Consider the following 27,267-nt stretch of genomic DNA (forward strand, 5'->3'; position numbering starts at 1 on the left):
TACTCTGCCGCGCCCAAAACGGCTGGACACATTTAAATGTTTGGCATAGATTAACTGTTAAATCCTCGTTGATTATTATATTATTATTGTTTTTTTTTTTTTTTTTAATTTTAAACGATTGCACGACTCGAACGACGAAAATTTTAATTAATTTTCTCACCTTATCGACTATAGATGAAAATTATATAAATTAACAAAATCATATTTTGCAAATTGAAAAATGGAATAATTTTATTGAATTAGTGTATTGTCATCGGTCCTCAATAAATCTACAAAGTTTGAACGCAATCTGGCCGTTTAAAGTGGATAAAAATCGCGCCCAAAGAAGTCGGTTACAAACAAACAAACATACAAACATACGGGTGAAGCTAATAAAAAAAAGCGTGTAAAAACCCACTGTTTTGGTATCAATAGCTAATGATTAAACAACCAGTTCATAGTAAATTATAAGCGAAGTACTCTGGGAATGACGTCACTTGTTTATCGTATCGCGTATGCAGCGTATCGCCATCTTTCCTCCTTTTTTTTTTTTTTTTAATTACCAATGTGTACTTACTATTTTCCTCGTCGCCACATGTAATGTCCCTCTTTTCTGGAGTGTTCTACGGCTTTACGGCCACGCCACCTGCGCAATCGCTCACACAGAACCGCTCCGTTCGAGTGTCGGTCTACGACTGCCTCGTGACGTCGGCGCACGAGACAACCGAGCAACACTTTATTCAGCCAATACACTACACCTAGATACAAACTGTCGTTTATAATATTGCTATCTAAGATCATTCACAACATTAAGTCCTGCTTGTCTATCTGTAACTAGTCAACTAAGATTTTGGTGAATCTTATACTCATGGGTACTTATATTGAATTAAATACAGGACTAGATGAAAGTCCCCATTGCATGAAACATTTTCGGTTTTTGACGGTACATGGCACATTTTCCTAAGGTTTTTAAACAATATCACGCACCATAAAATGGGGTCAGTATTAAATTTCAAGATAAGCGATAAAATAACGTTTAAATCATTATAATGTGCTGTTTATATGACACTTTAGGAATAAAAGGCTATTTTATAGCTATTTCCATATAATACATTCATTATTCTACCATTATGTGTTGTTAAGTTTTTTGTTGAATTGTATTGTTTTTTTTAACGAGCAAACGTTTCAAATATAATGTTAAATTTATAGTTCGAATAAGATTTTGGAAATTAATTAAATATTTTGTCCAACGGCCTGAAATGCCTCTTAAGTCTTAAGGATTTTGATGGCTTTTTAATCTGTGCACATTTTAATAACGTGAAATCTTCATTATCAAAACAGAAGCTTTATTATGCTTCATAATTTGAAAATGTTTTTCCGTGATACAACCACGAAGGTGTTTTTGGTTCATTGCGGTTACAGTCTATTAGTGGTCGCTTATAACTTTCCAGTACTTCATTTGAATTTCGACCGTATATCCTTTGGATAGAGTCGAAAATATCGATGTAACTTGTTAGGAAATATTCATAAACGAGGGTACTTTATGATCTAGGTATAATGAAGGTGCCACACGTTTTGTCAACGGATGTTAAATTATTTTGACAATATAATGTAGTATCTACAGCTTAAATAGAGAACTTTTAAGATGTATCTTCTTTATATGACAATTAATTTAAGGTAACTGTTACCGTCTAATGTTTAACTTACATTGTAAACTTATATTATATATATATATAATATAATTTGCATTGTTCAAATGTCATATTTGATCGGTTCATTAAAGTCTGCATACAAGAACCAATGATGTTTTATATTTTTGAACTTAGCGTCACTTCGTTCTGTATAAGTATTTTATATTAACTGGTAGTTGAAAACAAATATTCAACATATAGTAATGCTTACTGGTTGCTTTTTATCATTACACGAGAATAATTACTATTTGTTTCAATATTTATATTATACTTCAGAGTTTCTTGCCGGCTCGTCTCTGTAGAAACTGCCTTTCGAACCGGTGGTAAATGTTATAACTGTGTAATATGACGATTCAAAAGTACTTCTATAAGAAGTCTAGTTGAATGAATAAATGTTAGAGCTTGAGTTTATAAGACTTGCTGTTTATTTTGATCGTGCAGAGTATAGGTGTTTTTTTGTTTTAATACAATTTCTTTGAAAATAGACATCATTTCCGTGTAATATACTGTAAACAACATTATTAAATATTACGTCTTTCAATGATCTTCAAGATTGTTTTAAGACTCTCCCAAGACCTAACAGAATGAAACCATAACCATTTATGTAGATGAGATAGTTAGCTGCCCAAAATGTTAAAATTTGTTTATATTGGTCAATGATAGAACAAAATACTCTATGACCTTTGGCTCGATTCTTTACTATATGAAGAAGGAGGTTATAATAAACAAGACGCTTTTAAACCCAAATACGTGTTTAAAGCGGTAAAAAGTAAAACAAAACATTATGTGAATAATTTTGTATCCGCACGCCACATTGCAGCCTAATTAAGATAAACAGTCTGTTACACCCACGTAAACTCCACGAAATCGCGTGCTTTTTAGAAACATAGAAATGCTTTTTATAATTAATTTGATAATTTACACTTTTATATGGTATCTAGGTAGGGTTTTAGTGGAGGAGACTTCGATATAGTCGTAAAAAGTTCCCGTTTTTGTTTTAGTCAAATTAGTCAAGTATTCAGTTAGTTGACAATATGTTCTCGATATTAATTTGTTAATTTAGTCTTTATATGGTTTTTATGAAGGACTAACAGTACAGCTACATATTTAAAGATATAAAATAACGCATTCAAAAACATTGATGATAGACATGGCTTTTTACCTTAATAAACCCATCCAATAACTGAAGAGGCGTTGGTGTGAAAATAATTCAAGCATCTGTTTATTTTCTCATAAGAATAAATCGATTTTTGCCCATCGAAATTTATTAAAGATATTATTTGAAAATCGTTTTTTTTATCTATTGTATAATAATAAATATTGGTACATAATCGTTTTAAATTGTTTAAATCATTTTTATCGACGTTACTTAAGACGAAATTCCTTCCTCTTCTTCATTTTTATTTGGTTTAATGTAACGTGTCTTAACTTTCATAAGTCTTCGAGTGAATGACATTCCGAGAGTAATAGCTGCCTCTCTTAACGCACCGCTTTGAAATTTGTGTAGTTAATTTGAATTATAACGTCTCTTACGTTATGTGTGCGATAGAACTAATGAGTTTTAGACAGGACTTCATAAAACTTAACCGCCTCCTTGGTGCGTAGTGGTTAACGCGTGAGCGTAGAACCGAGGGGTCCTGGGTTCAATTCCCGGTGGGGACGCACAAAAAAAATGTCTCGGTATGGCAGGACACAGAAAGTTGATCGCCTATTTTTCCGTAAAGAAAATCGATCAGTGAAACAGATGTACATCATCTGCCCCATACCCCACTAGGGGACACGGGACTTCACTTTTTTTTTTTCATAAAACTTGATATTGTCAATGTCAATTCGAACGTGACGTTTATCGATATGTTTTGAAAGAAACCTTGTATTTTATTCTTTATAATTCTTCTATCCTATTTCCTACTAATATTATAAATACGAAAGTTTGTGAGGTGTTTTGTATGTTTGTTACTCTTTCACGCAAAAACTACTAAATCGATTGCAATGAAATTTCGTACGTAGATATCTGGACTACTGGAATAACACATAGGTAACTTTTGTTTCGATATTCCTACGGGATACAAACTAACGCGGGTGAAACCGCGGGGCGCAGCCAGTCAATGATAAAATATTTATTTATATGTTATTCTTTGTATACACAAACAATACAAAAAGATAGTAACAATTGAAACAAAGGATTTTGTATACAAATGGTGGCCCTATAGCCATTATAAGCTATTTCTTCCAGTCAGCCAACCAACCAAACATATTTTCAACATATTAATATTAAGTTTTCCTCTACATAAATTCATTGTAAATGCAATATAAACACGAAACGGAATAACGGAAATCTGAACTATTAAGTTAGAGCGAATTGTAAAACGCCTAACAACGTAGGGTAGAGGTTAACAGCTGAATTTATGACCTGTCAACGACCAGTTTAAACTGTCGCTGGTTAATTGTTCTCGATTTCTCGAATTGCTTCGCTAATCCTTATTGTTTGTATTGATTTGTTTCTATTCAAGAGTAACGATTTAACGTGGAACAATTTTTTTGTATGTGAAATTGATGATAATAAAGTAACTATGTGTATTTAAATATAATACAAGAAGTTTGTAAAAATGTTATACTAATTAGGTCTGAAGAGGGTGATATTATAAGATTACAATATTCTAGTACGTAAATATATTTTTATACTTAGTATACTGAATATATCAATGCAGAAATATTACAATAGGATTAGAATTCAATTCGAGAAATGGAAAATGGAATATTCTACTATATCCTTGTGGAAATAGAATGCGTCACACATTTCAAATTATATCCAAGAAATACCGTCACACATTTGTTATATATAATATATAAAATATTATTGATGATTTTAATTGTACTATTTATTCATCTCTAATCATTTGCTAAAATCATTAAATTTGTCCATAGGATTCAATGAAAATAACTGTTATAAAGAAAAGGCCAGTCTTCTGTGTAGGATACAAAAGGAGACAAATTAGGTACATGGTCAGGAGTCTACGCTAAGCCTTATGAAAAATACAATAGATTGAGAGGTACAACACTTTTGATGTTTAGGTTGAAATAATATGCAGGGTTTCAGCTTGTTAATGTTAATCAAAGTTTTTATAATAACTGAACACATTGTGTTATCTTAATGCCAGATGTGAAGTTGTGTCTAATAATATTTTGGTAGAAATCTGAACTGTTGCCTGTCCATCACGCTCACGACGACCGATGTGTTATATTATTACCTATTTGCTTTATATCGTCTAGACACTTTCATGAGACGACAATAGGGATTGGATGTCTGTGCTTACGAAGTCATAGGAGTAAGGAACTGATAGGAGGGTAACTTTATAATTTTTGTACGTAACATGGATTAGTTAATGTAGCATTATTTTTCAGTTTTATATTAGTGATGTTTGGACGCAATGAAACATTGATTAATTTGGTAATATATAATTCAACAAAACATTTATTAACATGCAAACATAACAACAATTATAAAATAATATTGTACTTAGGTATAATTATGTATGTGGGAATAGCTTGAAAGGATTTGTGTGTCCCTGCATTTTTCGAACACAATATTATATCCTAATGTTTTTAAAAAATCATAGTGTACAATAAAGCAATGTATATAGTCTTATAAATTCTACGTACTTTGTCAAAAAGTTCAATGTTGAAGAGAGCCCATTAAATAAAGCACAATGACTGTTTTTCGAGATACATTCATAAAACCGTTATTGTGCTCCTAATGTAACCAGAGCATCAGCTATTGAATGCCTTTAAGTTCGCGTTCGTATTTTTTCGCATAGGTACCAGCTGGGTCATATTTCTTCTGAAGACTGATCCAGGCTTGCTTCTCGTATTTAATCATGTGCCGGATGACTTTGCGGGAACCCTGCTTTTGTGGTTCAGTACATTTACGACATCCAGTCTGTAGCGCGTCTGTTATGTGAGCTGAAATTATAAGGAGATTTCGATTACTGATGTATGCACGATTGATGATCAAAACTGGTGATAAAGAGCCTATAACTGGGCTCAGAGGCGTGCTAGAAGAGAGGTTCAGTCCAGCAGTGGATAGTTAAAGCTGTTAATTAATGACTACTGTAGGTAGAAAAGGTCAGTGATCATGGAACTTGTTGAAATTGTTTAAAAATTTATATTGTATAAAACCCTTTAATTAATTAAAGGATATTATCAAATTATATGCAGAATAATTTATAGGTAAAGATAAGGTTGGCTATGAATAAAAAATAAAATCATTATTTTTCCTAGAGATAGATACTTTATATCTTCATATAAAGTAACACCTCAATGTTCCTTCTACAAAATCATTTAAAGGTATATCAGATTTATATAGTATAAGGTTTAATCCGTATTCTCTAAAGGTATAAAAAATTAATAAAGTTATGTTTAAACTGCCCATAGCCTAATAGAGGTCGCCATATATCATAGCCCGGGCAGACGTCCAAGCGGGGATGCTAACGAGAAATTCCACAAAGCAAACAATATGTCTGCAACCTCCTTTGAAAATTTTTAAGATGCAATGCAATATAGTGATATGACAATTCTATAGCTCTTCCATATTTTAAAAACATACTAAATAAAAGTTACATAATCTAATCTAAACAATATATTAGCACGCTCAGCTTATAAGCAGAACGTTTAAGAATTTTTATAAATACTATCTAAGGAACTACATACAAATAAAGCAATTTGAATTAGAATCTTAAAAAAAAGTTAAAAACATACATTTCAACTCCTTTCCGTTAACTGAACATCTTCCTTTATCCAATAGACAGTTGATATACGATGATAAGACCTTCTTGTTGGACAATATTTCATCTATATTTATACCATCGTATTTGTCAGTGTACCTTTGCGCTGCTATCACAGTCACTGAGAGAATCAAAAGCATCGATACGAAGACCTTCATGCTGAAACAGATGGATTATTTCATTATATATGACCTCCAAAATACACAAATGCTGTATCTGTGGATTTTTTATCTGTTCACATTAAAAAAAATCAAACTGTAGCATTTCATGAAATCTATAAATAAGAAGTTAATTTTCAACGCAAAACGTTCATTTAAATTGATTGTTTCCTTTTTACTTTCAAATTTATTGCCAATATCCACGTGCGTAGTTTTTGTTTATTTATCAATAAATTTATAGCTTATTTAAAAACACAGATCTAGAAATAACAAGTTGAAGAAAATACGCATTCGAATCAAACGTTGTAAATATTATAACATAATCCAAAACATTTATTTCATTGTTAAGATTTAATACTCAATTAAATTGAATTATGAACATTCTTTTTTAACAAACGAAACATAATTAATAAATATGTTTTTTGAATTACAGAACAGATAACCTTTACAATTTAAATCGTTTTTCTTCGTTTGATGCCAATTAAGACCATTATAATTTTTATTTTTTATAACTGTTTTTCTTTTTTTTTTGCCCAGTAATATTAGTTTCGACTTATCAATTATCTTGAAAGTACGTGTCAGAAAATTGACTAAATGCGCAATGTACATATGACGTGTAAATTTTTAGGTTATTTGAATTAAAATTAACTTCGACAATTGCAACTGCAAGTATATTTATCTAATGTATAATTTTTCTTATTCCAGGTACGTCCCCAGATGTCTCTATGTGAGCAAATCAACTTACATTTTGCCGCTTTTCACTTCCCAAAAAAAACGTTTATTTATCTTCTAATCACACGAGTGTCCCTTAGATAAGATGGTTCTTTATTAACTTTATTTATTCAGGAAGCTCGCTTTTATACATTTTAACAGTCCTTGCTCGGAAAATACTTGGATTCATTGAAAGAATAACACGCGATGTGATTTTCCCGCCGTTTTTCCTTGGGAGATATACAAGGGTAGGCGTGGTCTCTTATATTTTAGAATAGATTTGGGGTATATTTGTGTTTTATATGTTAAGGTCAATTCCAAGGTTGAAGTAATACTGTTGAAGTTTCCGTTTATAAAAAGTAAAGAAATACATAACCCAATTAAATGTAAAATCTGAAAAGATTAATAAATAAATTAAGGCATTGGCTTAAGTTTCATCGACTAACCCTAGTTTAAAATACATATAAATACAAATACTGTCATTATTATAATGAAATATGTATTTGTAATATCTGGTGCAACACGAACGAGGAAAGGTCCGAGGAGTTAGTCATTAAGAAATCATAATAACAATAAAAAACGAGGAAGGTGATTCCGAGATAATTGTTGTGACTTATCTTCATTAATATTCAAATATCATTACAACTTTCAATCTAATAGAATTAATACCTAGAATTCTTAAATCAAATGTTTCCACACATTTCCCAGCACACAAATAGCTTAAACCCAATTTATCTGCACACGTGTATCACGTCTCCACTGCTCGTAACCGAGAAGAAAGCTTAACATGTCCAAGAATCAAAGAAAGTCGACTACATGGAATATCTGCCAACCAGCTTTTGACCAGCGTGATGTTTATGGTCTGATCGATACCCCATAGGAGGCACGTGTTCCAGCAGTGGGAACATATATGGGTTGATGATGATGAATAGCAGAGAAGTAAAAGAGGTACTAATTCAACCAAAACCACGGCGATATGTTAGTATTATAACAAATTTCGTTGGAGCAATAAATGATATGGTATGGACATGTCACGTTTCATTTAAATTCAATAGGATTGACAAATATTTGGATCGCAGGCAATTATCATCAGAATTTTGACATGTATTCATACTTCACGTAATTGCAACGCCGTGCCACGTGGCATATTCATTTAACGTACGTTAATCGAATTTTATTGGAATTTTCGGTAATAATTTACACCAAATTTATGTATCGAGTGATTGAATATGCAGTATGCTTACATACCATTGTGGTTTTATAAAATAACATTAGTATAATCTAGTATTATAAAGAAGAAAGGTTTCATTTTTTGTTTGTTAATTAGGATATACCTCAAGAACTATTTGGTCTATTTCAAAAATGATTTTACCATTTCGAAAGCTCGATCGAACTCGAATCATCCTCGAGTAATATTGGATATATATTAATTCCGGGTCAATCCGCATATACAATCATATACAAGCGGTTCGTCCTGGCTTCACTCGTGGTACATATACTTATAGCCAACAGCTCTGAAGAATTACGTATCTGCATATCCAAATGTAAAGTATTTTATACAATTGATCTAGCAGTTCCCGATATTATCGCGTTCAAACAAACAAACTCTTCAGCTTTGCATTATAAGTATAGATATGTGCTAAATTAATCTTTCTGCTTCAATAGAGTTGTTACCAGGTAAATAGGATAACCTAGTGCTAATTCCGACTATATTCTTTTAGATAGATTTTTTTAAATAAACGTTAATATAGATGTTATTCAAGAACACTAGCTTATTTCATTTCATAAATATTCATGCTTCATCAAACGTAATTATATACAAATAAATAGGCACGGAAACTACGTATCAAAATAAATGAAAATAATTGATGATAGGTAGTAAAAATATTACTATGAATACAGTATGTTTGGTAAATAACGACCTCTTATGTAGCAGTTTTATTAATTCTATATTTTTATATTAACTCAAAAAATTCTGAAAAGTTCTCACGTAATTTATGGACGCTCCCTTATCGTTTCTTCATAATATAAATATACTATGCTGCACCCGGCAAACGCTGTTCTGCCTTACTCTTATCATTTAGGGGTATGAAAAATAGATGTTGGCCGATTCTCATAGATACCGGATAAGCACAAAAAATTTCATCAAAATCGGTCAAGCCGTTTCGGAGGAGTATGGCAACGAAAAAAAAAGTCACCTATGACATTTTCATAATATAAATATATAGTAATATGACATTTTCGTTGCTTTAAACATAAGATTTTCAAACCAAACTTATTACATTTTAACCTATTTTACCTAACTGCTAAGTAAACAGCGATTTACGATATGTTTGTTCCTACTTTTCAGCAAATGAAAGGGGTGCGCTTGAAACAAATACAGGTTGTGGAACCTTATTACGCTGAGAGGCAAAAATCTATACAAATACATTTGTTTCCCCGTTTCTTTTGTGGTAATTGTTGTTCCATATTTAGGGCGTGACGGGGAATATTTTAGTATTCAAATTTATTGTGTATACGTAATTGATTTTGTAAAAATTTTCGGTGTTCTTTTTTCTAGAACAATCTAGAATGTACCTGATATTATTTTATGTATTAACGTTAAATATTGCAGTAACAATCATATAGTTGTAATGAAGAAATATTTATAATGGCATTCTGAATGGATACCGGTTTTTTTTCGGTAAAATTTCAAAATGGCTCCTGTAATTTGGACGGAGGTTGCAAATGGATTATGATAAAGCTAAGGCTACTTTTATTATGAATAAAAAAATTAATTTCACCCGCAAAATTCTTAATTTAACGCGTCGCTAGTCGCGTGCCTCCACTTATAAATAAATTGCGAATTGTGAATGCATTATATTTCATACTGAAATTAATATGGCATTTAAACATTTATAGCAAAATATTTCTCAAAACTCTAGAAAAACGGATTGAACTCTCATATATTTTATATAATATAGAAGAATATTAGAAAAGAAAAGCAAGCCCACCCAGGTATAAAATGTTTTAAGGGTACCGGATAGGTCTTATTCTTTGCATAATAATAAAAAAAAAAAATTATTGTCACCAAAAAGGATACATACATATATATAAGTTGCTTAAAAATAAATAAGTTATACATGCATAAAATAATGATTATTTCCCTTTGAAATTGTTACAAAATTTGATTAAAAGCCACCGCACACAGAGCCTCCATCTCCATTAACTTACACGTCGGTCGTCGAGTGACAACATTAATTAATTCATTTTATATGTACATTAACAAATTGTTTTATATACGCAGCTTAGACAACAGGCAATTATGTTTAATAAATTTCTTGTTCTTATAATAAAACAGGTATGAGTATGTTTAATTTTAATATATTATATTCTATTATCTAAAGATCGTGGATACTACACAGAAAACGTTTGAAAATACCTGCAGACGGTTTTATTAAAAGATTAGCTTTTGCCCGCTTCGCTCGCGTTAAATTCAGAGTAGCTTAATAAATGTTATTATACATATAAACCTTTCTCTTTAATCACTCTATCTATTAAAAAAACCCCATCAAAATCCGTTGCGTAGCCTTAAAGATTTGGGTATACATAGGGACATAAGGAATAGGACATAGAGAAAGCGACTTTGTTTTATACTATGCAGTGATGATATTATATAAAATGTTTAGCGTTCTATGAATACATTTTGCTTAATTTTTGTTTGAAATCGTGCCTATTTTATAGTGAACTTATTACACCAATAAAAGCGATAATAATATAAGGGACGATAAAACTTCCTGTCAGTTTTGTAAAGTCGTAGAAGTCAGTAAATGGTAATTCATCATCATCATCAGCCCTTATATGTTCCCACTGCTGGGACACAGGCTCCTATGAGGGTTCAGGCCATAATCCACCACGCTGGCCAAGTGCGGGTTGGCAGATGTCACATGTCGTCGAACTTTTGATTCTCGGACATGCCGGTTTCCTCACGATGTTTGTAAATGGTAATTGTCAATGTACTATTTAATAGATCATTGAAGTTCAATTGAAATGGTTGCATGTGGCAATGATTCTCCTTCCAATCACGTAGCAGCGATTAGATTTAATATATTGCGAGGATATTACGTAGGAATCTTTCTGATAACATTTTTGAATAGTATTGCATACACATTATTTTTTACCTTTTGAATAGTATTGGCATATTCTTTTATCACTAGAACGTGTAACGCAGTATTGTTACTAGAAACGGTATTTTATTTTTGTCATGTCATAGCGGGCAACTGGGCTAGTGATTCGCGTAATGGTAAGCGATATCTACCGCCTATGAACATTCGCAAAGGCAGTGTCTCCGCGAAAGCGCTGCCCGCTTTTAAGGGGTCAGGGATAAGTAAAGGACTGACGACTGGAAAGAAGGATTGGACTAGAAAGGGTGAGGAAAAGGAAACGTATTCAACACCCTAAGAGACTTGTAATTTGGTCCTATTTTATAATTATTAATTACCACTTAAGAGCAAAAAAACGTTATACTTATTGTCAGGTATTTTCGTTTGCATTCGATTATTAAATACATTGATATTATAATACAAATGTTATCTACTTATGCCCTATATACCTCAAGCAGAGGCTTATGTAACACCCTATATCACTAACCTACAAACGCCTGGTATAATAACTGGTTAAATTATACATCACGTGTTCCCTTGCGACAACATTACTTGGAGTAACACGCATCGTGAAACGCAAGATTACTTTAGGAGGGGACGACTTTTTAAGCTATTATCACATTCATATTATAAATGTGAATTTGTTTGTTTGGATGTTTGTCCGTCAATCACGCGGAAACTACTGAACGGATTTTTATGAAATTATGTATACAGGCAGGGTATGAGTTGACTTAGGTGATAGGATATTTTTATTCCGATTAAATGCTCCCTTGGGATAAAACAGGAATCTTGGTAACCGGGCATAGCCGGGAAGGGCGTCTTGTAAATAAAAGTTATTTATTTTTTATATTCCTCGTGACATTATTTGGCTCAATGCACAATCCTACTTATAGTCAAAAGTCTGTATCCGTCTGTTGATCGTTTCGATTAACTTTTTCATCTTTATCTACCCTCACGGTATTCTTCAAGAACCTTGCCAAGTATTTTGTAAATGACATGGCATTCTATTCATCGTGTTCGATATTATTCGATCCTAGCCATCCTTTGTCCTCTAGTTACAGCTCTTGCCTCTTCAGTTAATTAACTATTTCTCTGGAAACGTTTTGTCCCTTTCACTCATGTAGACATCGGTGAAACAAAAGATAAATGGGTAGGTATGGTTAACTACCTTCAGTCCCTTGAGAGCTATTCGTTAACTTTATAATAAAAATTTCACGTTGAAAAGGCATTTCGTTTTTCAGCTATTGTTTTGTAATTTAGATAGTAAAGATCCCATTTCATATTTCACTTAATATAAACAAGGCAAAACAAGGCGTTAGAATAATTGTCATTTACTTGTGTGTTACTGGAATTTGATGGACGTATTTTTGAGGGTTTCTTAATCTAAATGTGAACTTAATTTTAATAAGTCATTTTATCCTTGTGGTGTATCTCATAATTATTAAAAAGAGTTTGATTATAAAAACTTATGATATTTATATACAGAAGAAGTTAATCATTTGTCAATGCAATGGTTTCGAATACATGGGCAAGAAGGACGCCTTTACACGTTTACGCTCTAAAATCTTATCACAAGCATCGCATCCATCAATCTTTCCAACGAAAAGTAAAAGAACAGTAAATTACAAAAACAAAACAGCCAATCTGACAAAGGATATAAGAACCGCGAAAATGGCTGTGAGAAATTGCCATCATAAAATATTTAGGGACAAAGGAGGGTAATTTTCTTCCGACGGAAAAAGAGAAATTACAAGGTAAGATGAAATCGTAATAATGCATGCTTGGCTTTACGGCATCTTCACGGCAACGCTGCCCGAAATTACACTGTTTCTTTTTTAATGTTTACCAGGCTGACTAAAAATGATCCTTGTTTATCATTACAAATACCTATTATATTTGATTATGATTAGAACCTGTCGATATGGAAGCTCAATTTGGTACGTAATGCGATCTAAGTAAGTACTGAATTAATTATTGGTTTTACGTATCTCGCAAAGCAATATATGTAGTTCGTACACTTAAACCGAATAATCCACAATGAATGTATTTCGTAAATGTAAGGCTTACACAGTAATTCAAAAGAGCAATCTACATGTTGTGTATTTCTGCTGTGATTATCTAAATTTTCAGTAATTAGAAAGCCAAAGAAAATACAATACATTGTGTTACAGCGAAAACTATTTCAAAAATTAATTACGCGGCTAAGTTTTCTGTAATTTTTCATTTTACGGAAACCGTAACAATACTCAAAGGGCTTAACGCGAAACGACTGCAATTTAAAAACTGCTCACTCCAGGTATTTCTTTTCTCGTCAAAGAAAGGCGGAGGAAATGTGAAATCACTGTTCTTAATTAAAAATAAAACCACAAGCGAGAGTACGCTGAAAATCTATTTGTTCTTTACACATCCTGATGAAGACTTTTTAATTCAGCTCGGGTCGACTTAACTTTGCGAGCGGATTACTTCGTGAAATTTTAAATTGAGCCATTATTTTTTTCGATTACAAGCTTAAATAGGTTAGAAGTAAACAGCGTGTAATTCAATACTGTCGTGAAATGATTAAAGTTAAAATCGTAACAGAATTGGATACGTAGCATGGTTTTGAGATGGTTTCGGAAATAATTCTTACGTGTATATGTAATAAAACGTGTAGTATATCTTTTGCAATGAATCGGAAATTATGAAATGAAAATTTTCCATCCCAATTAGGGGAGAAAAAAGTGTTTCAATATATATTTTTTCTCGCTCAAGCAACGCGAACCAAAGATGGCTCCAAAGATTATTAATACTTCCTAATCCGTATTTAGTTATCTCCTATTACAGATCAAATACCCGCTTTAAATTGATAGGTCCTTAGAGACGGAAGTCCCTAGGCGGATAATTATCTTTTAACAATGTAATTATTGTTTGAGAAATGCAAACAAACCAGCAACAATTGTACAAAGGGCTGTTGAATTAACGAATGTATAATGAAGCACTCAATTCAGAAGTTGGTTAATTGCCATTCAAAACTGTACATTTGTTTGATTGTTTGTGTAAAAAAGGTATTTGGTAGTACTATGAGAAAACTCGGCTTGATGCTTTGAATTATTGAAATGTTCTGGTAAATATAAATGACAGTCTGACATTTGACATCCTTGTTTTACCTTGTAACTATTTTCACTATTGTATGATCATTTAAGCTTTGATCTTCATCTGTCACATAACGGATAAGTGTAGTAGGGGTAGTGGATGATTTCATATGAGTTCCCACGACCTCGGCGAATAGCGCGGGAAGACGGGACACAGTGGAGCTTAGTCGGTAGGTCCATTGCCTCTCTAGGCAGTGGGAGTCCGACATAACCCACGGCCTTTTTAAGCCACGACGATTGGATTACATTTCACGATAACCCACCAAAGCAGGTATTAAAATAACAATTTATTTTTTATGTTGTATGAACTAAAACTGGATTTCTTCGAACATTCGTTCGATTCATAATAAAACCTTTTCACCAGCTCTGCTTTTATTAACTTTTTTAATTAAATTTAATTACAAAAAATACGACCAGTTTCGAAACGTCGTCAAAAACATGCAATTCCAATAAGAGACAACAATACAAAGTATTAAATATCGTTCTTTCCGTTTCCAAAAAACAATCATTTGGATGAAAGCCTTCATAATGTATCAGCGTACAGGTATATTAATGTATTATTAATTGTTATCCTGCGGTATAGCACATTAGCATGACAAATGGGCCAGCGAGCCCGAAGTGGGTCAGGTACGGGTCAAACACGGATAATTTGCGACTAAATATGAATGGCTAAGAATTACAAGGGTTGTTTTGTCGGTTGTGGTTCTTTGTCCGATATTGGTTGGTTAATTTCATTGTTATGTATGTGTTATTAATTATAATAATAAAATATATTGTCAAATGAGTGGCACTAATGAATGTCATTTCATTCTGTATAGTGAAATAAATAATAGTATATGTTTTTCGATTAAAAGCAACAAAAATAGTTAGAACCTTTTTGAAAATAACCAGCCAGTCTATTATATTTTGAAGGAACGAACCAAAAATTTTTTTATTAAAAAATAAATGAAAAATAAAATAGAGTAAAATACACGACTTTCTGTATAATATATAACGATAGTATTGTTTATGTATTGTATCTTTATCCATAATCACATCCGCATTTATTTATTCATCAAAAACATTGCAATGTTTGTTTATTCCTTATACCCGTCGTCAAACCGCGTTTGTATAATTAAGGAGAGCAGAATTGTAAAACGTGGATAAATATTTTAATATACCGTTTCCCGCGACGGCCCAAATAATGTTTATATTTCGGGGCGGTTCCATTTTATCCAAGTTGCCGTATAAACTTCCCCACATCCTTCCCAAGGGTAAGCTACGCCTGTACAAAAATCTGCCCAAAATCCGTAAGTCAGTTGTATAATTATATTTCATTACATAGTATAAGAGAAATGCAAGCTTTCAATTGCATCTTTAAAATTACGCAAGATATTGATGTTTTTTTTTATAAATAGAGTGATTCAAGAGAAAGGTTTATATGTATAACAACATCTATTAAAAATCTCCGAATTGAGCGCGTGCGAAGCCGCGTTAAAGCTAGTTTATTACAATTATCATACGCAGTATCGCAGCTTAGTAAAGACTTATCCGCTAATGCGATTAAACTGCGCCGTGGAAAATTTACTAATTATCTGGTAGAATGAAAGTGGTAATATCTACGTCTTGAAGTTTATGCTTCATGTAATGGCGTCGCTTGCACGTTGGTGCTGGTTACGTGAGTTAAGTGGGCAGTAAATTGTGTCAGGTATAAGTAACTTTGTATGATATTAGTAGTACTATTTTAATTAAAACGTTAATTTTTTAATTATTACTTCACATATAACTGTGCTTCTTTTATTTATCAAACGACGGTAGTGACGCTTATTTATTTGCAGATTTAATGTAACTGTCGAAACGAAACTTGAGAATTCAGATATAATATTATTAACGTATATTATGATAGTTGCATTAACCTACTAATTATAAGATTTTGCGACTACGCCTAAATTGTCCCTGTATAGTCACAAACAAAAATGATATTTTTTCAATAATCAAAATCAGTATAATGTAGTCTCATTTTGTTAGGATAAGGGGTTTCGTAGAGTATTTATGTGTATTATCGGGACAAACATTAAAATAATATTTTACTACAAAAAGGCTCAGGACATCTGGTACATTCCTGGAGACCAAATGGCAGCAATTACAGATAAAACACAAAAATAACAACGTCGATGGGTTCCTTCCTCTTCATATTATTTGTATAGACATAAAGATAAAAAATTCGATTCAGTTTAAGTGTTACATCTAGCATTTTCAGTATCTAAATCTTGGTTACACGGCAGCTTACTTCGAGGCTGTAACAGGTGGTGCCGTGTCCTGTTCATTTTACAGACATTCTACATATTGGCCAATTTAATAGAGTGCAGCATTGTTGCTTCGAATAAAAATCGCATTCAGTGTTACTTTTTTTCAATTTTATACCAATATTTTAGACGCAATTGTAACATATTTTAAAATAGGAGACTTAACGGAAACTGTGTCTTTAATGTAATGTCATTTTATTAATGTACACGGAACTTATATTCGATATTCATTTATATAATAGTTCGAAAAATAATATATGGACTTACTATCATTAATTCATATTTCAGCTGAAATCACATCAAATTCTTCTAGACGAAAACAAATCTGTATATGAATATTCAACTAAAACTGTTCTAAATTTAAAATTTGATACTTCAACAACAGCTTGTCCATTCCAGTTCAGTGAATAAACTAGAGGTCCACGGACGGATTAACGAGGAGGGGCATCGGCACGTTTGCGGTATTACCGAACTTTCATATGTTTCAACGTGAAACACATTATATTTAAGGCGAGATATCAGAGAGAAGTGACCAAAAAATGCTCTTTTAGTATGAATGGTTTGAGAATTTTGTCGTTTATTGCTGGTCTTAAATGAATACAAAATCTTTTAGTATATTGTTGAGGGAATGTGCTTTTTCATAAGATGATACTTCACTGATCACTCGATAAAAGAATCCCGTAAACGACGACAAAAGTTTTGAATGGATTTTGTAATAATTAAATTTGTTTCCAGGCAGATATTTTTTATATTAAAATTTTTTTCATTAAATTCTGCACAGAACCTGCTAAATTGCAATGTTAAACTGGACTCCTGTAATGATTAAGTTCAAATATATTCTTAAAAAACGTCGAGTGCTTCTATGGCCCGCCAGGTCGCTTCCGATACCCGCGCCACGCCGCGCCAAAACACCCCGCCCTAAGGCTAGACGCTCCAGGCTCCCTTGCATTAAATTGCAATTTAAAACTGCACTTAAATACGTGAATTATTGATATAAGTAATCACTCCCTCAAGCTAATTGGAGTTCAGATAAGTATGAAACTTACTCACAATAAATTATTATTTGATTAATTTAAAAATAAAATGAGTATTCGAATAATTTATGTGTCCATACTGTGAAAATACTGTTTTCTGACAATATATTTGCTGGATAATCTTTCAGCGCCAAATTACAGGACAAAAGTGTGTAAATTGTATTGTAATTTTTCGAAGAATTTATTCAATATTTTGACTAGTTATCGGAACGATGTCATAACTAATTACGTTATTAATGGTAACCTTAGGTTATAATGAGATAAGATCCTTGGGTCATGGACTAACCTTAGGTATTAAAACAATCGCAACAATAAACTATTTCCTATCTAGAATATCCTGAAAGTATTATTTGAATATTAAAACCACATTCTAACATTTCATATATGAAACCGTCAATATGAAATGTAGCAAAAATAAAACCTTTTTGGCCAATATCGGCATTCTGCTTGAATCAGCACATATATTAAACCTTCAGTGTATTATCTCACCTTCGAACGACTTCAGATAACAGAACGATTGAAGATGTATTCGTAAAACGAGGGTCTTTATGCTTTAACTTTTAGTACCACGTTTAGTTCTACGAATTCTGTGCATGTGACATTTAAAATTGCTTAAAAACAATCTGATGGCAATTATTTTTAGGAATTAAGTCAGTACTAATAAAATTACTATTAATTTTATACATGCTACAGTAACCAAGTCTGTTTGTATGTCCCTTTTTAACGCTTAAATCGCAGATTTGGAAAATTTTGGTATAGAGATAGTCTGAAACCCGAAAAATAATATAGCATTACTAGCTGCGCCCCGCGGTTTCACCCGCGTAAGTCCGTATCCCGTAGGAATATCGGGATAAAAAATAGATGTTGGCCGATTCTCAGACCTACCCAATATGCTTACCAAATTTCAGAGGAATCGGTCAAGCCGTTTCGGAGGAGTATGGCAACGAAAACTGTGACACGAGAATTTTATATATATAAAGATAGATTTTCCCGGAAATTTTATATGAGAACGGGAACTATGCGGCGAAAACCCCGGGACAGACTACCTTTACTTTGACTACGCCAGCGAGCCGTTGGCGAAAACCTAGTTCATCTTAATATTATATATGTAATTAATTTCTTTGAATACATACTAAACCATACGGTGTCTGCTTATGTGAAAGCAATACTTAGATGGGAAAAATAAAAGGGCCTAAAAGGGTTGACTAAAAGTCAGTTGAGAAATTTTGAAAGAATAGAAAAAATTCGATCACGAGGCAGGATTCGAACCTGCGTTTCTTGCCTAACCGTAGCAACGCCTAGCCTCTCGGCCACCCGTGATCCTGCCACAGTAATCGAATTTCTTCTACTGTTTCGGTTTCATGTGCCTAAGGGGCACCCCACGCAGGTTCGAATCCTGCCTCGTGATCGAATTTTTTCTATTCTCTCATTTATAAAGCATTTCAATGCTATAAAGCTAAAAATTAAATTTAAAAGTCAGTTTTCAATAAAAACCAATGCTGCAATAAATACACAAATCGTGTCTGTGAACAGCTATATCAAGCATTTATTAAACGGTAGCAATGTGAATTTTAATATTATAACCCTACGGCATATATATGTAACTCATTAAAATGACATTTGACCTTATGAACGTAAGTTAAGGGACGAAGCTAGAAATGCGTGGGTTTTAAAATACATGAGTTGCCCATTAAATAGAAATTTCCTTACAGTTCTGTCACGTTTATTATATGTAGATTAGTTAATACTTTTATTGATGGCTAATTTTGTACCCCGACTTCTTTCGCTTATTATACAATCTTTGGTTATCGAGAACTGCACATTAATTCTGTACGTAATTTTGAAATTATACTGGTATTTCTGATCGCTTTATCTTTGTTATTGGATGTTTGTAGATGGAAAGACATTCGTAAAGAAGCGTGTTTCGCGTAATAAAAATATACGTACAAAGTACAAGTTATTTAATAAGTAAATTCCAAAATTAAATCATGTTCATTCGAAATAAAAATATTGTTCTTGTAAAATAAATGCTTATAATAATAAACGTTGAAATTTTCTTCAAAGATAAACATAAATCCTGCGCTCGAAGTACTAGGATATCATATGACGTGAGACGTGTGGACTTCGCACAAACATGTCAACATCAAAGCAAACAGAAATATGAAATAACCAACTCACAAAGGCTGTGAAGGATTTAAGTCTGTCGATGACAAACAACTTCACGTCGATTACATGTTGAATGAACTATTTATATTATCGAGACGCAGTATCGATATGATTATTGTACTACTATAAAACTGTTGATGTAATTATTTCGAATAAAAAATATAATATAACCTTACGGAGTCACTTTTTTATGTCATCGTTACGTCAAGATGATAAAAATGTGAGACTCGAGCATACTTTGTCATGAATTGGGACAGAAAACCGTCGTGAAATAATAGCATGCTTTGTGTTCCGTACGTTGAGTGGGGGAGCCGGAGGCTTTCCTATCCTATCCTTTACTTCTTAAAAGCGAGCAGCCCATACACAGAAACACTAGATCTGCGAATGTTTATGGGCGATGGTGATCGCTTGCTATCAGGCAAACCACCAGCTCAGGCGCCCGGTCATGGCACAAAAGAAAACGTGAATACTTTCCAATATTTAGAATCAAATCACTCGTACATTTATCCAAGCAATAATAAAAACGACTTAATATTTTCAAGCGGAAACTTATTTAATAAGGCCTAAATTGTTTACGGTCACCAATATGTATATCAAATTTACATATAAACCGTCTGTCGTCTGTCGTCTGTCTGTTCAGGACGGGATATTGTCGCTGAATGATCTCATGAATTGTTAATATTGATTAAATCAAAGGCCTGCCAACGATCGATCCCAGGTTAAGCTTGCTTGTGATTTTGAATATGTCAGATCCTTTTTATTAGTGTTTTAGTATAATCTGTATTATCACGATTTAGGTACATTCTATTACCTTCTTCTACGAACTCGTTATGTTCGATATGTTTTTCTTGCAACCGTATAGTTAGTTGATATTTACTTTCTATACTTATATGTGTACTAGCTAAAGTATTATGTGATACTCGTAATATAAAGATGAAGAGTTTGTTTCTTTGTTTGTTTGAACGCGTCAATCTCAGGAACTACTGGATCGATTTAGAAAATTTTCACGGCAATGCACATGATCCCTGAATGCTATAGACTTAACCATGGGTGAAGCCGGGGCGGCCCACTAGTTCTAAAATAACACTTCAATACGAATGTATCTTAATCTTGCCAACTTTTTATTCATCAATTTAAGTTCACTTAAGATGCAAGATACGGTAATGACTTGCATCATTTACGCTGTCGGGCGAGAGATAACACCAAGCAGTTGTGATATTCAGTTCCTTAACTTATATTATTTATGTAAAAGTCTATTAAATGAAGTGTAATTAATAATAGCTCAAGATTTGTTTGTTCAAATAAACAAACTCTTAACCTTTTTGTTATTATACACTATCTGCTCGTCCCGGCTCCGCCCATATATCAAGATCCCTGTTTTATCCCTAGGGAGTATTTAATCGGGCTAAAAAGTATCACATCACCCAAGTCCGCTCATACCCTGTCTATATACTAAATATTATCGAAATCAGTTAAGTAGTTTCAACGTGATTGACGAACAAACATCCAAACAAACAAACATGCATATTTATAATATTAGTGTGATAAGTGTGATAGTGTGATATAACGAAGAGTAAAATAACTAAGAAGTAACTCAACTGCAGATTTTTGAAATCATAATCAGTCGAAATTAAACCTATTGTAGCGGCTCATCGTAATTTCAAAGCAAAACACTAATCACTTTAAATATCACTACATAGTATAAAACAAAGCCACTTTCCGCCTTATGTTTATCCGTATGGCACTGAACATAATGATTAAGAGTTTGATAATCCTAAACCGTTTATGTAACTACATTCAGCAAAAGTTAAATTGAATTTTGAATAACAAGATTAACCACTCATGACGCGCGATGCACGGCGTCTATAAGCGCCCGGAACAATTAATGCAGTCGTTAACGGTTTAAATTGGAATTTCAAACGTATTGAGTATTGAAGAGTTTCTAGTAGGCTATAGGGATTCGAATTTAGAACCAGATCAGATGAAGAAACTTGTGGCTTGTGCCCTAAGTCTGCAACATCAAAATGAATCAATATTCCAATCTAACACGTATTTAATTGAATGGAAAGTCGCCATAGGCAGCTTATGTCATGAGATTTTTATGATGGCATCACTAAGAATTGTCTTGCCAAGACACCATTATAATTCATGTACGATGCTTTTGGGACTATGACTGAGTTTTTGCACAATACGAATTTTGTTACAATGATAATTGGATAAAAAGCAGTGGTGGCTCAGTGATGAGAACCTCGAACTTCAAAATCGATAAGTCGAGTTTTGAGACCGGGCGAGCATGCAGGAAATAAATTGATTTTTCAAATTATCTGCGCATCTAGTTAACATCACCACTACTTAAAACGGTGAAGGAAAACATGGTGAGGAAACCGGCATGTCCGAGAATCAAAAGTTCGACGACATGTGTGACATCTGCCAACCCGCTCTAGGCCAGCGTGGTGGATTATGGCCTGAACCCTCATAGGAGGCCTGTGTCCCAGCAGTGGGAATATATATGGGCTGATGATGATGATGATTGGATTATAGTGTCTTTTTATTAAAAACCTGGTCTCCTGTTTTTTAAATGACAACAGATAACAATTAATTTCACTCACTGTTTTTTTATAACTAACTGATATAAAAGGAAGTTAGAGGATTACAGGAAATTGTCTTTGACCTAGTTTCTGTGAGGAAATGAAAATGTTCACCATTTGTAAACAAACACTATATCTTTCAAACAAATTAATGAATGCATTAACTATTTATTATATTCACTGTAGTTCTTTTATAAATCCCGATGAACAGAAAGTATGCAACACGTTTTATATTATTACTAGCTGTGACCCGCGGTTGAAACCGCGTAAGTCCGTATCCCGTAGGAATATCGGTATAAAAAGTGCCTATGTGTTATTTCAGTTGTCCAGCTATCTACGTACCAAATTTCATTGCAATCGGGTCAGTAGTTTTTACGTGAAAGAGTAACAAACATCCATACATCCATACAAACTTTCGCCTTTATAATAGTAGTAGGATAACACGCTTATACGCTTAATATTTTATGGATAAAGTTAAAAACAACTTTTGTTGGAACCGAGTTATTATCGTTTCTTTTCAGTAAAATAGCGACCACTTTCGTATAATTGTTATAACAGATCATCTTATAAAGCAAAACCTAGACAGGGGTTAGCGCAATTCTCGAAACTTCGTCTATAACCTATAACTAATAACCCAACTCGTGTCGACATCTTGCCCACACGTAAATTGTAGCCAAACTTGTGTAAAGAGATTTACTGGTGTGTTTTATTAAAAACTTGCAAGACATAAATACTGTTTTCGCAGTATTACAGTAAACACCGATGAATAGTTTTGTTTTAGGTTATATTATTGTTTTTTAATTCAAACAAGAAAACAGAAAATAAATTCAAGCGTTGGTATCTGAGGCAAAAAATTAACTCTTCTTTAAAGTTATCATACATTACTGATCAGTTTCTTGACTGAAATCGATCAACACAACAGAGTTGCAATACATCTGCCCAATATCCCACGGGAACACGGGATAACACTATAAACTTTCTTGGTCTAGCTCTAACCCCAGATATCGTTTTAAAGTTTGCATCAATATAATATGGTTACTGTTTGACCCGGCAAACGCTCTGGTAGCATTCCTTCATCGCAAAGGGGAATAAAAAATAATGTATGTCCTATACACTCAGACCTACTGAATATATACAAAAGAATTTGATCACAAACACTGCGACACGAGAATTATAATATCGCACGTCAGACGGGAGTAATTATACATATTATATACACACACACATACACAAATATTCATTTACAATAAATCTATTTCTTAAACAATGCTGATCAAAATCCGTTGCGTAGTAAGACCTAAGTATGGATAGGCAGGGACGTAAAACGATCGCTTCCCACTTCACCTTGTTTTATAGGTACTATGTAGGGATCGAAATACCCAGTTAAATCATTGGTGCAAAGAAGACTACAGATGAAAACAATAAAAATGGGCCACTTAACTACCTCCTAGCATATTTATAGAAGGCAAGGAAGAAATGTTTCCCTTAAAACAAAAGACAGAGAGATAAAAGACCTTAAGCTTGGCCACCTGTTGAGTTCTGTTTAAGAAGTATTCTGAATTAGACGACACGAGATTGGAAATTACTTTTGAATCGGATAATAGATTTGCTTTCATTTGTCTTATTGTTTCATTTGCCTTTGGTAGCGAATTACATTAAATACGTTTTAAAAGAAATTGATTTATCTTCATAATGATTGAAAAAGTTATTAGTTAAGCTGGATTATTATTCTGTTTTATAAACATTTACACGTACTCAAATGATGATAAATTGACTCGATATATTGTTATCTAACATGCGTTGATTAGTGGAACGATATGCAACTATATGTACGTTAACACGTCCAACTGAGCTCGTGGTTCGCCTGATGGTAAGCCATCACCAATGTCAATGGATATTTATAGAGTTAGAGCCTCGTCAAATTGTCAACTTTGAAAGCATAAGGAAACAGTTGACGAAGGGAATAAAGGAATGTATTGAAAAGACGAAACCAAGGATGCGGTTAAATTTGATCAGTATTCATTAATACTTTATACTGAACGTGCCTTATTCATCAGTACATAATATAATTGGATTTTTATCTTGTCCTTTTATCTGTTTTACATAAAACGTTTGGTTCATAAAAAAGTTTAACTTTGTTACGATAAACTTTCTGTTTTACTTGTTTTATTCAATATTGTGGTTCCGCCCCAGCTGGATGTACTCATTTAAATTCCTCAATGTTTGCATTTTTCCAACATGCAATGTAAAATCTCAGAAAACTTTTATGCATAAATTTCAGTATGCAATAATTTTTTTGAACCTTCGTTTATAATGAATGCATTTAAATCTATTCTGGAATGTTCTTACCTTAAATTTAGAATGCTCATAACATAAAATATACAATATTTAGAGATATATGAAGTAACTATTCGATAGTCTGTGAAAATACTCCTAAATTTGTGTATTAAGAATTAGATATCCATCATAATACGAGCTTTATCTTTTTAAATCATAGCTTTTTTTATCTTTGATTTTATAATCAGCCATTATAAATATACACAGCTAACTGTGTTTCCAAAAAGTTTTCATTCATAGTAAAAATCTACTTAAATAATAAATCAATATTATTTTGAACTTTTAGTAATAACTGTATTTCAATGTAACAGTTCCATTGTAGCATCTTAAGCTTCGTAACAGGAATGCATCTTACATTCCTACGACGTGTCTTTTCTGAGACTCAGTGACATTTTCACTTAGACAGTTTATCGATACACGCCTCGTTTATATTTTTCTAGTAACTGGCTTATTTTTTTAAGAATATGTTTATCATATTAGGGACTGTGATATACGAATACTACGTACGTGCTAAATTATAATTTGATTAGGTGTATTCAATATGGATTTTAAAGACTATTATTTATCTGCGGCAATCAATTAGCATGATATATAAGTATACATATTTTTATATGGGAGTATATATTCAGAACTATTTAATAACCATCCATATGAAACATAAACTCTATAAAGAATTTTAGATAGACCAGGTACAATATAGTACCTATTTGAAATATTTCTTCGCCCGTATTGACGCTAAAAGTGATATTTAATCGACCGGTGAATTAAATGTTAATATGTCTGCAAGACTAAGAAAGCGGCTTTTAAAAAATATTTTAGTAGCCAGTACATACTCCAGTTGGCAATTAAGTGAACGCAGCCTAATTTAATCTTTCTACATTGATACACAAGCGATTTATGTAACGCCAAATGAAACCTTACCCTTTGAACTCAAAGTTCAATTTTAAATACAGAAACTTTCGTTATGTTTAAAGCTTCCTTTGTCGCATCGCTCTTAGCACTTTCCGTAACGTTATAACCAAGTGAAGAAAGGTACAATCAGCATCAAGATACCATTTGGAAGCATCAAGCTTTTACTCAGTTTCTATGAACTTCGCTGAAATAACATTACAGAGTTTAAATGGTCCTTTGTAGCTTTATGAAACTTAGATAACCTCGCCTTAATTGACTGATTTCAGTCAGTTTGTTACTGGAAGGGAGGAGATATATTATTATTGTAATTGGTACCTTGCAATCAAATTTTTGTAGCACGTAATTCCTAACAAAGTTTACATAAATTTAAATTTAGCCTTGTGTTGTAAATTTTATGTAAAAAATGCGAAAGCTAACGCATGACTGAGTTATAATATAAAAGCGATGTGTTATAACGGGATGAAAAGAAGATACATGGTAAGGGCCGCGTAATGAATGGAATTGTATGATATGCATTATTCAATTATGTCCATTATTAATGTATACATTTGTATGCTCAACGGAGTACCACATAAAACCCGTCGCGTCAGCGTCTTTCAAAATTAACAGATTAAAATCCTAAATAATCCAACAAAATTTGCTGACCCTTTTGAACGCAATAATTAATCCAAATCTGCTTAACGAGGCCATTTAACCCTCGCATAAAAGGTTCAGTAAATAAAACTTGGCACAATGCCACAATTTATTAGCCCGAGTGGCACATGCTTGCTGAATTCCCATATAAACCGCTCTATTATTCGGAGACCTATAGATTCAGTCGGTATTTGAAAGTATAATATTATGATTAGATTATACAGTTCAATATACTCAGTACGGTCAATCGAATCTTGTATTTAGTTCATATAGATGAAAAACAAATTTAGTAAACGTTATTTAGCTGAAACCTCTAGGATGTTTCCTTCAAACCTTCCCCTAAAATCATATATGATGTACCTACTCATATTGACAAAAAAAGACAAATATAAAGGTATCGTACACCCAATTATAATATCTTCAGGTTCCATCCTAAGAAATATCAGATATTTTGCTTCATCCTACTAATATTATAAATGCGAAAGTTTGTAAGGATGTGTGTGTGTGTTTGTTGCTCTTTCACGCAAAGACTACTAAACCAATTGCATTGAAATTTGGTATGTACACAGCTGGACAACTGGAATAACATATAGGCAACTTTTTATCCCGATATTCCTACGGGACACGGACGTACGCGGGTGAAACCGCGGGGCGCAGCTAGTATTATATACATGCCGAATAATCATTTCGGCAAGTATCAATCTATCGAAAAAGGTTCA

General features: G+C 32.8%; 2 protein-coding genes across 11 annotated transcripts in view; one reads left to right on the top strand and one right to left on the bottom strand.

Moving 5' to 3' along the window:
- Positions 1 to 27,267, top strand: part of LOC119831868 (transient receptor potential cation channel trpm) — a 163,958-nt gene that overhangs the window by 64,481 nt on the left and 72,210 nt on the right. The gene's annotated exons all lie outside the window — the stretch shown is intronic.
- On the bottom strand, positions 5,340 to 7,463 carry LOC119831871 (allergen Tha p 1-like). Its single transcript, XM_038355437.1, has 3 exons — positions 7,355 to 7,463; positions 6,426 to 6,610; positions 5,340 to 5,630 (listed from the first exon to the last, which is right to left on the bottom strand). The coding sequence occupies exons 2-3, from the start codon at positions 6,607 to 6,609 to the stop codon at positions 5,443 to 5,445; spliced, it is 372 nt and encodes a 123-aa protein (XP_038211365.1). The 5' UTR covers position 6,610; positions 7,355 to 7,463; the 3' UTR covers positions 5,340 to 5,442.

Source organism: Zerene cesonia, chromosome 14 (genome assembly GCF_012273895.1).
Source record: "Zerene cesonia ecotype Mississippi chromosome 14, Zerene_cesonia_1.1, whole genome shotgun sequence".
In the NCBI taxonomy this organism is placed as follows: Eukaryota; Metazoa; Arthropoda; class Insecta; order Lepidoptera; family Pieridae; genus Zerene; species Zerene cesonia.